Below are 15,765 nucleotides of genomic sequence, written 5' to 3'. Positions count from 1 at the left end.
TCTATAAAGACGTTGAATATTTTTGTGTATATGCGCTTCTCGTGAGGTATTCGTCTCTTGATTGAGTGCCTCAGAGGTGAGATGTGACGTGAAGCAGACGGTAAATCTTTCAATGTTGCGTGACGTGAATCCCGGCGCATTTCTGGGCATGGGCCAGAAATCAATCACTCCCGTAGGACTCACGTCATATGTATGAGATTGCACATCTCTGACGATGACCTACCTGTTTTTCCTCAAGTGTTTTCTTTTATCTTCAAGATGAATTTTTGTATTTTTAACCCTTACTAAAAAACCTATTAAATTTCCCTAATTTTCCCTATAATTCAACTAATTTTAATCAATTAAATTAATCTTGATTCAATCTCCCAAAATTACTTTTCCTCAAAAGGAAAATTACTCTTGCGAATTGAGTAAAGTTTCCATGAAAATTTAATCAATAAACGAAATCTATTTTAGGGCACGTTTTGCAAAATTTAAGATAAGACTGTCTGAGAGGAAGAAAATGTCACGTTGATTTATTCATTTTGCTCAGAGAATCAATTTTATCCCAATAGAGCACATCGCGCTGTGTCCCCAAAAACTTTGAACGAGAAACTTCATGAGAAAACTCACAAAAGTTTTCCTTAATCTTTCACCAAAAGCACGTCTTTACCTTTTCCGGGGTAAAAATCCACTCTTGAGGGCTTATGAAAAATTCATGTTGGATCAAATGGGTGGCTTTTGGTGTGTGTGGGGGGGGGGGGGGGGTGGGAAGAAAGTGGAAGCCAGGGTGACGCCGGGTGGCTTATGTGCAAAATGCATTGACCTCCGTTGCAGAATATTCCTACTGTGCCAGTTCATTCATTCAACCCCCTATGCTCAGGCGAAAGGTTCTCTCCAGAGTATTTCCGAGAGGGAGATGGATATAAAGAGTCCTTCGTCGTCCTCGTGCTCCTCGCGTACTACCCTCGTGTTTGTGTGCACAAGTGAGGGTGTCTCTGACTACATGAAGCGGCATATGTAACGAGGGCGAAAGAGTAGGGGATGGTTGTGACTGAGCAACAATTTTCCCATGTCAGGGTTCGTCAAATGGCCGGGCTGTTTATATGGTATTATGTGTAGCAGGAAGCCGGCTCCTTGACTGTGGTGGTTGTAAAAAATGTGAGACATGCGCCAATGAAAGCGACAATAATTTCCGTGTTATTCGCATCCTTCGGCTGAATTTTCCGTCAGTCTTCGAGGAATCCTTGCAGCGTCGAGACGTAGCTAGAAGGTTCGGTTGCCGGAGGTGTATTGAGTTCTGTTCCAAAGAGGAAAACTCCATTGTGAAAAGTGGGGTGGATTTTCATTTCAAATTGCCAATTTTTGCAGTTTTCCCAAACTTTTGACTTTTTTCTCGTGTTGTGTGATTTGTGTAATACTTTGAAGGGTGTTTTTCGTGGAAAACACACTTCCTCCATATCCGTATTGTCTCTAATTTATGGAATTAGCAATTTTCCAACGACCTTGAAATGGTCACCGAAAATGGAACTCAGGTAAAAAGCACCTTGAAAGCTCTTTTAGTGCCCAAAAATATCACAAAAAGATAATTTTTAGCAATAAGAAGAATTTTTCATTGACAAAAAAGGATTTTTAACGATCTTAAGGTGATTTTCAGCTAATTTTCATGCAGGGCGTTAAAACAGAGGCAAAAGAAAATTTCGTCCTCCATTTTGAATCCAGCAACTAAAGCCGAGGATTTTCCTCAATTTTCTCCATATAGCAAACGAGCTTTTCCCAATGATTTTTCACCATTATTTGCCATTTTTGTGAATCTCCACAAAATTTATGACAACCAAAGAAATTCTAAAGAAGACATTTTCCTGACTTTGATGAATTTTATGGGTTTTATATGAAGGACAAAAAAAATTGGGAAAATTTGAAGGATGTGGGGGGTTGTGCAAAAGCATGAATAGTGGCTTTACTTTGCCGCAATGCGATCAATATTTTTGACTCATGGTACAAAAAAGGTAAAATGGCTGATTTTTTCATCAGCAAAATCTCTAGCATTTCCGCCTCTTTTGACCTTCTCAGCCCTCTCAGCCATCATTGACTGACTTTGTCACACAAATTCGGTTAGAAATCAAAAGGGACTGAAGGGCATTAAGTGTGCAAAAAGGGCACACCTCCATTTGTTTAATTTTTTTGCCCCTGACTTTTACACCAAACTTTGCAAAGCGGGCGGGTGTTGGAGGGAATTAACATATGAAAAATCCCTCGTGTGTCCTTCTTGGTGATTTGTGGCATTTTCACTCGCAAAAGGAAGTGAATAAAAAATGTTACAACCTAAAAATAGAAGAGAAAATTTTGGAACTTAATTACATTTTCAAACATTTACTTAATTATTCAGCCATCAGGTGAAGACGAAAAAAGCCGAAAAAGTCACCCCCGTCATTTCGTAAAATATAGGTACCTACTCTGGGGTACGTTGTAGCATTTGTGAAAAGTGAAAGTCACCCTCTTTAAGATTATAGCCCCATTGTACTGGAATATGAAGCAAGTGAAACGTACATATCTGATGGAATAATTTGAAATTCAAGCAAGAACCCAATGGCTGTGCATTGTATGGAGGGTGGAATTGCAGAGGGAAAATGTTCATGGCGTTATTTTTCATTACTTGTTCCCTCCCCTAAGCTACATAAAGTATGCAATAGTCATTAAAATGCAACTGCATTTTTTTTGTGTTAGAAAGAGGGAAAAATTTCCAATGGGGTTGCTTTTCATCAAGATTCTTTGAATGCATACGAATGTTTATAAATTGATGAGTTTTATTTAGAAAAATCAATAAATAGAATATTTTCCTTTGTTGAATAATGTATTATATGCGATTTAATATAGATTTTTAATATCCTTTTGTTTGGTGTGGAGAGGGAAGTTGCAAACGCTATGTGGCAGGCTATGTGGGATATCGCCCCCACTTCCCCGTCACAGCGACCCCATTTAAATAATGTTTTTTAATCATTGTTTTGCAGAAAAGTCAGACGATGAGTTTTATTGTCTCTCCTTTAAAAATTTATTGGAAAATATTGTATTGTGAAGGTATCTTTTAATGCTCTACAATTTGATTAACATTTTCTTCAGATATTTTAGATTTTTCCTTCTTAGCGTCTCGTACAAGTTAATATGGAAAATTTCTTCGTAAATTTTTTAAATAATTATTTTCTACTTGCTTAATTACTTTTTCACAATATTGATTCCTTATGTTACTTAATAGGGCTGGGCCAGGACTCTTAGTCATGTTTGTTTTCTTCAAACAATATGCTATTACCCCCAAAATCTTCAGAAAAATGTATACTAACTTAGGAAAGAGTTTTTCCTTGATTTGGCTTTGAATAATCTTTAGAGGGGTGCGTGAAGATAAGATAGACGTTGTAATAATTTCATATCTCTTAGCCATCTGACGTGAATTTCTACTCATCCGCAACTTCCAAAATCCTACTTCCCCAAGGAAAGACAGCAATTTTTTCCAGAGCTTTCGATCTTATAGTAGAACGTCTTCAGTGTTTGCTATCTTGTCCTTTGGGAAGCAGGAATTCGGCTCTAATGAACAACAGAAGTCGCGAATAATTTCATAAAATTTTTCTTTTTGAATTCTTTGGGTATTCTGTTGAGTTTTTCGCAAGTGTTAAGTTTAAGTTAAGGAACCCTTTAAGTTTTTCAAATTCCCTAAGCATAAAAACACTCTAAAATGTATACAGAACATGGCAAATTCCTAATGTTGATGTAACTTTTAATTAAACTTTTAAACTACTTAATTTTGAAGTATCGATTTGCTTCCTTTTAATTCAGTCATTGCTGTAGATAATAAATTAAATCAGAACTTTTTAAACAAACAATTTTTATTAAGAGTGTAAAAAGTCAAGAATTTTCGCGCTTTTACTTATTCTTGCAGCTTATGCATTCTCTTATGTTTCTTTGTGAGTTCTAAATTAAGTTTAAATTTATGAAAAGTGGAGAGTTTTCACAAACAATCCTCCATAATTATTGATTAAATTTAAATAGAATTCTACCCATATATTGATTAAAATCTCGACAAAATGGACAAAATTATCATCTCTATTTTTTAAAATAAAATGTTTATTCATTAAATATACAAAATTATTTAAGAGTTCACAGATCTGTTTTCAGCTTACAAAATATAGAAAAAAAAAGAAAAATTAATAAACAAAATTCATTACAATATATGAAGAGAAAATATTGAGAAAAACTCTTCCAAAATTGAAAAGAATTATCATCTCTATGGAAACTTTACAATTTGTTTGGTTCAGATGACTTAAAAAAATCTATATTTTTAAAATATATCTTTTCCCTTACACCCACATGCCTCCAATAAATCTTGATCATTGCTTTGTGCATAGGAGCTAAAAAACATTGAGGGAGGTTGAGGATAAAATATAGGCGATTTATCTTCCATTCCAATCGGCTTATCGACGTAATTTTGCGTGAAAGTCACGATCAAAAATATTGATTTTTCACTCCCAACACTCTGCTCTGATTTTTTCAACCCTCATTTTGAAATTCTCGATGTGGTCGTAGAAGCGTCTGGTGTACCATATAGGCAAATGAGACGGGTGTGGCGTCTATATTTGGTATATTTACAGACATGCAATTAAATGTTTGTGGTGTGAATAGAAGTTCTGTCCGCCCTGGGGGACATGCAAAGTGAAAAGTACAGAAATGAGAGCTTTTTTTTCCCGTGGTTGAAAGGGTGGGCATGGCAAAGTGTTTTGAGGGCAGAAATGTGAACAAAAGCGGGAAAATTGAGCTTTTTTTCCTACTTTCTTTTTTTCTTCTCTCTTTGCTGGTTGCTTCATCCCCTATTGTGGCAAAAGGGTGGTGGGTGGAAAACGCATGCGCGTTTAGGGGTGTAAGAGATGGAAAATACTTGAGGCGTTTTCACGCTTTTCCACCACTTAGCTAGGAGTTCTCTGTGGCAACTTTTGAAGCTCAGTGGTTGCTTCCGCGCCAGACTGTCTCTCAGTATCTTGCAACATAAAGCCGCGTTGACTTCCGTGATATATAACTTCCCAAACTCTGTGGTTGACCATTGTGAGGTGTAAATTTTCCAGAGAGAAAGAGAGTGAAAATTAATTAATTTAAGTGCTCAAAAGTCATGTTAAAAGTCCAATAAATTTGCATAGTTGGAAATGAGAGAGATTTGAATGGTTTATGGTGTAGCAGGTGGTGGTAGAGGAACAAAAAATTCAGGGTGCAGTGGCGAGTAACGAAAAATGGGGTGTTTTCCAAAATGCCTGGTAACTACCCAATATTACAACTTTTCCACATTATATTGTACCTTGTTTGCCGCCGATGCGGGGGTGGAAAAGATGGTGGATAAATTGGTTTTGCTGACACAACAATTCTTCATGCACTTTGCCATTCAATTCCCATGGCGCTTATGGCGTCTATTTGTGATTTAGGGTGATGTCTGTTGGGCGACGTCGTCGGCGAAAATCAATAGTGTGAAGAGCTGTATACGCAAAATTTGCGTTAAAAACATTCCCTCTGTGTGCTAGTTGATGAAAAGACCCTGACAGGGGTTGCAAAATATGCGAAACTTTTGCATGCAAAACTTGGATAATTGTTATTGCTAGAGTTCAAGGAATTTTCTATCTGATTTTCCGTCTATGCTCAAACAGCGATTTTTCTTTTCTGATAGATAATGTGTGTAATGTCTATACCTACATTTTCCTTCTAACCCAAAGGAGGAACCCCCACAAATATTTCACCTGGCACACCCAAAAGCCATATAAAATTGTAATCGTACACAGCGATATTTATAGAGTGATGGGAAAAATATTTTCACTTCCTTCCTTCGCGGATATTGGGTGGTTGTGTGTGTTTATGTTGAAATCCGATCGATGTGGAAAAACTCAAATGGGATTTATTGGTGTGGAAATGATAAAATATATTAGCGAACTAAACTAATCTCGACATATATGGTGTCTCTTTTTTTTGCAGTCTGATGGAAACACCTCATTTCTTCGAGCGGCACGAGCCGGCAACCTTGATAAGGTGCTCGAGCATCTGAAGAACAACATAGACATCAATACATGCAATGCTGTAAGTACTAAGTAGATACATGGAGTTTGCCACTAAAAAAGCAAATATCATAATACCTCTCTACCCTCAATATTTGTTTTGAAGGGAAACATTGCTTGAATGAATAAACATAAAGGAAGATATGTTTCGTTATATACAATTTTGGTGCTATGTATAAAATTTAAAAATTCTTCAAATACATATTTATGCGTAGAATACATAATGGCTAACAGCTTAAAAATTGTATGTTCATAGCACCTATTTTGAGGGCATTTTCCATAAATTTTGAATAAAATAGCATTTAATTAACACTCGTGCTAAATTTGAGATCGATATGAAAAACTCGAAGCAATCTGTTTTATTTGCTTCACAAGTTTGAAGGGATCGTTTACATAAGATTGATTTGGGTCTAATGATTTTTTTGGCCTGAGAAAATATTCTTATTATTTTAAACTTTGTGTTGAACCTGGTGTAAGACAGTTTTCTTTGCTTTTCCGGTCGTCGCCAGGGGTAGAAAATTTCAGAAGGTCCGGATAAGGGTTGAAAGCTTTGGAAAACGTCTTTCTTTATGGACGAAATTTTCTACCCTTGACAACGACCGGAAAAGGAAAGGAAACTTATTATTTTATTCACTAAGAATGAACTTGAGAAGGGATGAAAATCGACCTAAAAGGTCATCAACCAAATTAATTAACTTTTCTTTAACTCTGTAAATAGCCTAATAAAATTATTTTAAGGTTAAAAAAACAAATTAAGAATAAAATAAATCAAAATTGAAATGAAATAGCTAAAATTAGAGTCACACCCTTTTCAAAATAAATGATTCAAATAAAATGTTGAATCTCTTTTGAAAACAAATTTTATTATTCATGCGAGAAATGAGTACACATAGCAATTAGAAAAAATAACTTTATCATAAAAACACTAAATAAATAAAAGAGAGTGATTATGATATTTGCTGATCCAAGTGACGGCGCTTCCGTTTATTTGAGGAAATTGTGCAATATAGTCGCGTGATAGCACACATGCAGACATGAATATAGCCGGTAACTAATGAAAAATTTTTCTCTCCTCTTATCTCACCATCTCTCACAAATTCTGTGGCGCTTGGTAACTGCGTTGACAATGCTTTCCTTGAGTAGAATGGCCTGAATGCCCTACATTTGGCATCGAAGGATGGGCACGTTCATGTGGTGGCGGAGCTACTGCGACGAGGCGCCACCGTGGATAGTGCCACGAAGAAGGGGAATACAGCACTGCATATTGCATCCCTTGCCGGGCAGGAGGAGGTGGTGAAGTTGCTACTGCAGCACGGGGCGTCCGTGAATGTGCAATCGCAAAATGGTTTCACGCCACTCTACATGGCGGCACAGGAGAATCACGATTCAGTCGTGAAGCTCCTCCTGTCGAATGGTGCCAATCAGAGTTTGGCCACAGAGGATGGATTTACACCACTGGCGGTGGCAATGCAGCAGGGTCACGATAAAGTTGTCGCTGTCCTCCTGGAGAGCGATACACGCGGGAAGGTTCGCTTGCCAGCACTCCATATTGCTGCCAAGAAGGATGACGTGAAAGCTGCAACACTTCTCCTTGAGGTTTGTATTGCAGTTAATTTTTCATTTTGTTTTTCTTCTCCTCAACTAATGGGTCAAGTAAAATGGGGAAAAAAGCCGTGAGATGACTTGGCAGAGTTTTTTGGCAGACTTTAGCAATTTATTTCCATCTATCAGGAGGACAATATTTTATGCTTCTCTGCAGAAATTCATTAAACATCCGTGCTGATTTTCACAGAGGCATCATTTCCGTTAAAAAAAACGTTTTTTATTTCCACTTTTCAACGCTTAAATAACATTGGAAAATTTATAGATTGAGTAACAATTTTTCTTTTTAATTTTTCCACACAGAATGATCATAATCCCGACGTGACATCTAAGTCAGGTTTCACGCCACTTCACATTGCGTCTCATTACGGGAACGAAGCGATCGCTAATTTGCTAATTCAGAAGGGAGCAGACGTGAATTATGCTGCAAAGCATAACATCAGCCCCCTACATGTGGCAGCAAAGTGGGGTAAAACCAACATGGTGTCGCTGTTGCTGGAGAAGGGAGCCAACATCGAGAGCAAGACCCGAGATGGGCTGACACCCCTTCACTGTGCTGCACGTTCGGGTCACGAGCAAGTTGTGGATATGCTGCTAGAGCGTGGAGCTCCCATAAGTGCAAAGACAAAGAACGGCCTGGCCCCACTACACATGGCAGCACAGGGAGAACATGTGGATGCTGCCCGAATCTTGCTGTATCACCGTGCACCCGTGGACGAGGTGACTGTTGACTATCTCACAGCTCTTCACGTGGCCGCTCACTGTGGGCACGTGCGTGTGGCCAAGTTGCTGCTGGACAGGAATGCCGATGCAAATGCTCGTGCTCTCAATGGCTTCACCCCATTGCATATTGCGTGCAAGAAGAACAGGATCAAGGTGGTGGAATTGCTGCTGAAGCACGGCGCAAGTATCAGTGCTACGACCGAGAGTGGGCTCACACCTCTTCACGTTGCCTCCTTCATGGGGTGCATGAATATTGTGATCTACCTGCTCCAACACGATGCCAGTCCCGATGTGCCCACCGTACGTGGCGAAACACCGCTTCATCTTGCAGCCAGAGCTAACCAGGTGAGTCTCCCTTGAAAATCATCATTAAAAAAAAAGTTGCTAAAAAAAATGCGAATTGATTAAACTTTACTAAAATAATTCTAACCAAAAAAAAGTTATTTATTGTCAATTAAAATTGCAAATAATCCCACATTTGATTACGAAGCGTGGAAGATTTATAGGTGACGCGGATGTTTTTTTGAAGCTCTTTTGAAGCTTAATGGCTGTAAATCTTGTTGAGAATTTTTTTCTAAAATAGTAATAAAAAGTCAATCATAACGCGTCCAGTTATTAGAGTTGGTATACCACAACACGGATAGGTCAGTCTATGCGTTGTAATTTAATTTGTGAGTAGTATTAGTAGGCAAAGTCTATTTTTTGTAAAATTTAGCAATTTGACAGATTAAAATGATTATATCTTTAGTTCTATTAGACCTACAGAAATTTCTTGACTAGTTATGGAAAGCTATTGAAATAAGCTATAATCTGACATATATTTCAATACATTTCAAGGTCACCTCCAGAACACAAAATGGCGGTTATTTGTTTGATCAAAACAGTTTTTTGCACTTTTTGTCCTCAGGGAATGATTCTAGAGGTTTCTGATGTTCTAGAAAGTAGTAGAGTTTTGTAAACCCTTTAATTTGATACTAAGATGAGCAAAATCGGTCAAGCAGTGCAGGAGATATAGCTCTTAGAACTTTTCAAATTCAAGAAATTTTCAAATGGCTATATCTTCTAAACGGCGACATAGATTTTCTTCATTTTCGGACTGGTGATAGATATTGAGTCAGGCTACAACATATCAAAATTTAAAGGAAATCTATAACAGATGTTCGGAGATATTGCCCCTTTAAGTTAGGCAATTTTTGTTTTCGATTTTAGCGCCACTTGCGGACATTTCTGGAACTTGAAATGTTCTAGACAGTTGTAGGGCTTTTCAATACCTTTCATTTGATACCAAGATGGTCAAAATCGGTCAAGCCGTTCTCTAGTTATATTGAAAAAACACTTTTTGCTTTAAACCGCCATATTTGCTAAACGGCTTGACCGATTTTCAAGTATGAGTTATCGATGAAAACGTCTCACTGAGCTCTACAACATACTAAAATTTTAGACCTTTAGCTGCAAGGGAACTGGTTTACGGTGTTTCAAAATGGCGGACGGTGGCCATCTTGGATTTCGAAAATGCGAAAAAATGAAAATTTACACCCACATTTCTATAGAAAACTTTGAAGCGGAAGTCTCTATCTGTTACCGTTCTTGAGCTATAAGGCAAAGTGTGGGCCAGAGGCCGGCCGGCAGGCCGGCCGGATCAAAAATTTTCCACCACCATTTTCGTAATGTGGGATGTCTAAAACGTGCTTATACGAGGTTTGAGCCCGATCTGAGGTGGTCGGTTTTTCCGATGATTACAATACTTGGTATGCCACGATTGTGGTATACCAACTAATTCCCTGATTTTATGCTTTCCAGCGATGTTTCGACCAAATTTTCATTTTTTATTTTAATTCTTTGGAATTCAATAAAGCCCAAAAAATAACAATAAAGGAGATTATTCAATTTTAAATCTCTCATTGCATAATTAGTGCATCAAAACAAGTAAAATCTTTCCTCACGTTTTCCACAAATCAGTGTTAATTATAGAAAACCCAATGAGATAAGATTCACAGCGAAGGCGTGTTTTATTCAGAAGCATTATTATTGCCATTTTCTCAACTTATCTTGTCCCAAGTTCAGATGCAATGTGATGTAATTGAGTTTCTGTGAATTTAAATTGATAAATTAGAGCAAGAAGATCAATTTTAATATTCATGGGAATTCTCTCGAATAAGAGTCATTCATACTAATTATGATTCAGCTGATTCAGTGCTAAAGTATTCTGAAGCTTTTGCATTAAAAGAATATTGCTCTGAATATCTCAATTATAAAATTCTTGCATTGATTTTTCTTTAAATAAGCTTGAAATCTGTTTTATTAAGCTTTAATTGAAGAGTTGAAGCTTTTAAATGTGACCTGATATTCAAAAAAAATCAAGAGCTTTTAATATTTTTAAATATTCTAATTTTATATTTCGTATAAAAAGATCTCAAAAAAATCAGTTAAGATTTAAAGAAGTTAAAAAGATTGGATGCGACACACCTAAAATTTAAAAAAAAAAAAACATTTTTCATGCATTAATTTAATTAAATTCCCTCAATTTTCTTTTCTCTGAATCATTAAATAGCTTGTCGGTAATCTCTACTATTATACAGTGATAGCGCACGACTATGAAGAAAAACAAAAATAAAAATAAAAACTTGAATGAAGCCAATTTGCTTCATAAGATTACATGCGTGTGATTCATCCACACTATGCTTTGTGAAATTAGCCTTGCCCGTGAAATGTTTCATAGGAAAAAAATACAAGTAAAATGATATTAATTAAACATAATTGGATAAATAACATTAATTTTGAATCTCATTATGACGATGAACAAAAAAAAAAACAAATAAATGCCCATTTCCTTTTATTTTTAATTTACGAAATGATTTGTTTTTCCTTTTTTTTGGGGTCGTTTGGAAATAATTAAAGTATAGCTGAATATAGGATTGTTTGCTAGGTCTAATTAATTTTTTCTTGCTTCTTTTTTGCAGACTGACATCATTCGGATTTTGCTGCGAAACGGTGCCCAAGTGGATGCAAGAGCTCGTGAGCAACAGACACCACTCCACATTGCTTCCCGCCTCGGGAATGTGGACATTGTTATGCTCCTCCTTCAGCATGGTGCGCAAGTGGATGCTACCACCAAGGATATGTACACAGCACTCCATATTGCAGCCAAGGAGGGCCAAGATGAGGTAAAAGATTTAGTAGCTAAGAAGATTCTCGATCACATTGATACGGTTTATATGATGCAGTTGTTCTGGATTAGACATCAGGAGTATTTTATTTAGCATTTTTTTCTCTTCACTTAATTTATTCCCATAATCACATTTTTGTCATTTTTTTCCGTTCATATTGGATTTCTGTCACATAATCCTTTTTTTGTAATTTTTTTTTGTTCCAAATGTGTCATGTTTTATGTGGGCGTGAAATTGTAAAAGAAAAAAAAAAGTGCCCACGTCAGAATTCAGTGGAGTGATGGGAAAAAATTGACATCATGCTTGATTTTTTTCTGGAAGAATTTGTTGCAAAAAAAAAATAGCTCACCATCGTCATGCTCTTAAATGTATTCATTTTCATGTTATATTTGTTTCTTCTTTCTTCATAGTTAGGTATGCACTCTTCCTTGACAGATGATAATACAATCGTTTAAGAGAAAATGAAAAAGAATATATTGAAATAAACGAACCAAAGAATGAATTAGGAATTTTTGGATTGTTAACATTTTATCATTTTGGTTTCACTTCAATAAATTTATATACTCTCCGTTTGAATATTTTTTTATTTTATTTTTTTCCTTCTTGTGTATTTCTTTCGGCACTCGATGTTGGTTGTAAATGTTTTTGATTTCGGTCGCGGTAGTGCAACAAAATTTTGAGTTTTTTTTTCTTTCTTCTTACTGTCGATGGATTCGCAGATGAAGGGACAATCTGAAGGAAAAGTGCATTCCTTTAAAATGATGAATTGCCTCTATTTTCTATGTTGTTCTTGTTATTGCTGGCTTTTTAATGTTGCGCGAAACAAATTATTTAATAGAATTTTTCATTTTTCTTTTTAATTTCTTTGAAAAAAAATAATAAAACTAGAAATTTAGATTTTCCCTTCATTAATAAATTGTCTTTGACAAAAAAAGAAGAAAATGTGAAACAAACAAGACAAGATTTGCAATTTCTCGCAAGTGTTTGTAATATTTTGATGTTTTTGGCCGATGATAGATAGTTTCGGTGATAGAAAAACTAGATCAGAGGCTGAAGAATGGTAGAACAGATAATGTTGAAGTAAAAAAGAAATATAGTGAGTTTTATTCTAAGGTATGAGTGGAATTTTTTGAGTTGAGTGCTATATTTTATAACAAGAAATGTTCAATTTTTGTAATTTCTTTTGATTACTGTTAATATCGTTAATTATGATTATTACCTAATACGTTACCTACCCTATGATATCTAATTTAACCCTCATCTGTTGAACCTATCTTTGTTTGAATTTTTTCCTTTTAATTATGTCTTTTATTATATTTCTTTTTTTTTAAATTAGGATTTATTTATTTGTTATATTTTTTCTTTTATAAAGAAGATATTTCTGACTAAATCAACCCCTAAAATTAATTATTTTTACATATTTGAAATCAATTAGATCATTTGAACTAAATTATTTAAGGGACAGTCTCAAAGAGAAGAAAATTTGAGGAACTTTAAGAAAGGCTTTCCAGTCATATTGAAAACCAAAAATTATAAAATTTCTTCCATACACATCATGAGCAAATATTTTGATAAAAATCTCACATTTTCCCTTTTAAAAAAGCAATTTTTTCATCAAAGAAATATTCAAAGTTCCCACATTTTGGGCAATTTGTTCCTGTAAAATTTGCTAAATTATTAGGCCGTTCCTTAATTTTTTTTTAATTTTTACTCAGAAAAAGAAGCTTTTTATTTCTTAAAACTTCAAAAATTCTTTGAAATATTTCAAATATTTATTCAACTAGGAAAGGGAGGAATATTAACCTTTGGAATGCGGAGGCCTTGGTAGTTACGTAGAATGCGAAGGTGGGGTCGTTGAACGACCCCAAAAAGAAGGCCAATTTTCTCCCAAATTATACAACCTGGAGTTGTCGGGTTAGTGCCTATAGATTCCTTATATAGTCCTCTTGCCCCTTGCATCACAAATTCGCCACCCGGAAACACGCAGAAGAAAATATTAGGGAAAAACATTTTTCACTCATTTTTCACACTTTATTCGTGAGAAATTTGCCACGAAGTTGACCGCAACCACTATTTTTTTCACTATTTCCCCACATTCCCCTCACTTCCCGCACCGTAATAAATGGCAATATTTCTCGAATATTCTTTATTGTTTTGCACATTTATATGCTTCTAATTATGTTTTATGTTGTTTATGTCACTTATTCGCGATAATTCTGACACTGAGAAGGTAAAGTGAAAAAGTAAACACAACCCTTCAACCCCCTTCAACCATATGATTTATGATGTGACTAACTTCAATCTAAAAAATTTTCCGCAGCATGGCCGTTACATCAATTTTTGAATTCCCTTCTTCTACATTTTCCTTAATAACTTTTCTTGTGGTGGTCGGATCGAGCTGAAATTTTTACACAACCTCCTCAGATAACCAAAGAACTTATTTCCAAAAGATGGGAATGGTATCTTTTATATTTATTAAGTTATAGCACGAAATATAGCGCTGGGGTCGTTCAACGACCCCGCTCCGCATTCCAAGGGTTAAAATGATTAGAGAAAAATCTCACAGATGAGGGTTAATCGTTTGCATGTTAAAGAAAGGTTTGCAAAAATAAAAAGAAATACATCAAAATATTAAAAAAAATATATATTTACTGTTGCCTCTTATCTTTCTTATTAATTGCTATATATCTTGCTAATTTCCAAGAGTTTTTTTTATTTAATTGTTCCAATTCGATAGCTTTTTTCTGATCTGATATGGGCTACGAGAAACTTTTATTTTTTAAAGCTGAAACTCATTGATTTCCTTCTTGTTCCTAGGTGGCTGCTGTATTGATTGAAAATGGCGCCTCATTGGATTCAGCAACAAAGAAGGGCTTCACCCCACTACACCTTACGGCCAAGTATGGGAACATCAAGGTGGCGCAGTTGCTGCTGCAGAAGGATGCCCCTGTTGATGCGCAGGGAAAGAATGGGGTGACACCCCTTCATGTGGCTAGTCACTATGATCACCAAAATGTGGCCCTTTTGCTGCTGGAGAAGGGTGCCAGTCCCCATGCAACGGCAAAGAATGGCCATACTCCCCTTCACATTGCTGCCCGGAAGAATCAAATGGATATTGCCACGACTCTGCTCGAGTATGGCGCTCAGGCGGATTCTGAGAGTAAGGCTGGGTTCACGCCACTCCATCTCAGTGCACAGGAGGGTCATGGTGACATGTCGACCCTTCTGCTTGAGCACAAATCAGATCCAAATCATCAGGCTAAGAATGGTCTCACCCCAATGCATCTCTGTGCGCAGGAGGATAAAGTCAATGTGGCACAGATCCTCCAGAAGGCTGGAGCTGACACTAATGCCGTCACCAAGGCCGGCTACACTCCACTCCATGTTGCTTCACACTTTGGGCAAGCCAATATGGTTCGCTTTCTCCTTGAGAATGGTGGTCAAGTGGATTCATCCACTCAGATTGGGTACACACCCCTTCATCAGGCCTCCCAGCAGGGGCATATTCACATTGTAACCCTTCTCTTGGAGAACAATGCCGACCCGAATGCTGAGACACAGAATGGTCAGACCCCATTGCATATTGCACAGAAACTCGGCTACATTAGTGTTCTAGACTCCCTCAAGGCGGTCACAGATGAGAAGACCTCACCGGCACAGACAGTGACCATTGATGAGAAGTACCGCGTTGTGGCTCCAGAGGCAATGCATGAAACCTTTATGTCGGACTCCGAGGAAGAAGGAGGTAAGCTCTCAATCACCCTATACGTGTGTTAGCTCCCAAATTCATTACACAAAATCATCTGCTCGACAAAATTTCATCATCATCACATCCATTCACTCGGCGAAAAAGAAATTTTGATTTTATTGTATATTCTTTGATCCAATTGGCAAGACAATGCGACACTTCTCACCATTTCTTTATTTTCATTATAAAAGCACTCTTTTTCGTTGATTATGAGATCAAGGCTCTGAGAATATTTAAACATAATTCTCCAGAGGTTGAATCTCTCGAAAAAAAAAAATGCGCAACCTTTTCAATAAAGATCTTTCTGAATAGACGATAATTTATGAGAGAATTATTGATATTTTTGGAAGAGATTTTTAGGAATAAAAAGTCAGGTAATTTTTTTGGATCTGTGCAATTCATTCCGTGTTCCATATTTGATGATTTTCTGCTTATGCTGATTCTATAAAAATTTAAGATTTTTTTT

At 36.4% G+C, this 15,765-nt stretch overlaps 2 protein-coding genes across 17 annotated transcripts in view; both read left to right on the top strand.

Moving 5' to 3' along the window:
• LOC129792487 (STAM-binding protein-like A) overlaps nucleotides 1-15,765 on the top strand; it is a 781,560-nt gene that overhangs the window by 682,796 nt on the left and 82,999 nt on the right. The gene's annotated exons all lie outside the window — the stretch shown is intronic.
• The window catches only part of LOC129791249 (ankyrin-3-like), a 56,420-nt gene that overhangs the window by 15,227 nt on the left and 25,428 nt on the right, over nucleotides 1-15,765 (top strand). For 12 of the 16 annotated variants that reach the window (XM_055829326.1, XM_055829320.1, XM_055829334.1 and 9 more), the window contains exons 2-6: nucleotides 5,980-6,081; nucleotides 7,203-7,655; nucleotides 7,965-8,729; nucleotides 11,345-11,548; nucleotides 14,369-15,296. In XM_055829326.1, coding sequence (XP_055685301.1) covers nucleotides 5,980-6,081; nucleotides 7,203-7,655; nucleotides 7,965-8,729; nucleotides 11,345-11,548; nucleotides 14,369-15,296 — 2,452 coding nt within the window. Of the gene's footprint in view, nucleotides 1-1,215; nucleotides 1,515-5,175; nucleotides 5,274-5,979; nucleotides 6,082-7,202; nucleotides 7,656-7,964; nucleotides 8,730-11,344; nucleotides 11,549-14,368; nucleotides 15,297-15,765 lie in introns of those variants that run through there. The other 4 variants (XM_055829388.1, XM_055829370.1, XM_055829441.1 and 1 more) reach the window with 2 other exon arrangements.

Source organism: Lutzomyia longipalpis, chromosome 1 (genome assembly GCF_024334085.1).
Source record: "Lutzomyia longipalpis isolate SR_M1_2022 chromosome 1, ASM2433408v1".
Lineage (NCBI taxonomy): Eukaryota > Metazoa > Arthropoda > Insecta > Diptera > Psychodidae > Lutzomyia > Lutzomyia longipalpis.
The sequence above is the reverse complement of the archived record's forward strand: the minus strand, read 5'-3'. Positions and strand labels throughout refer to the sequence as shown.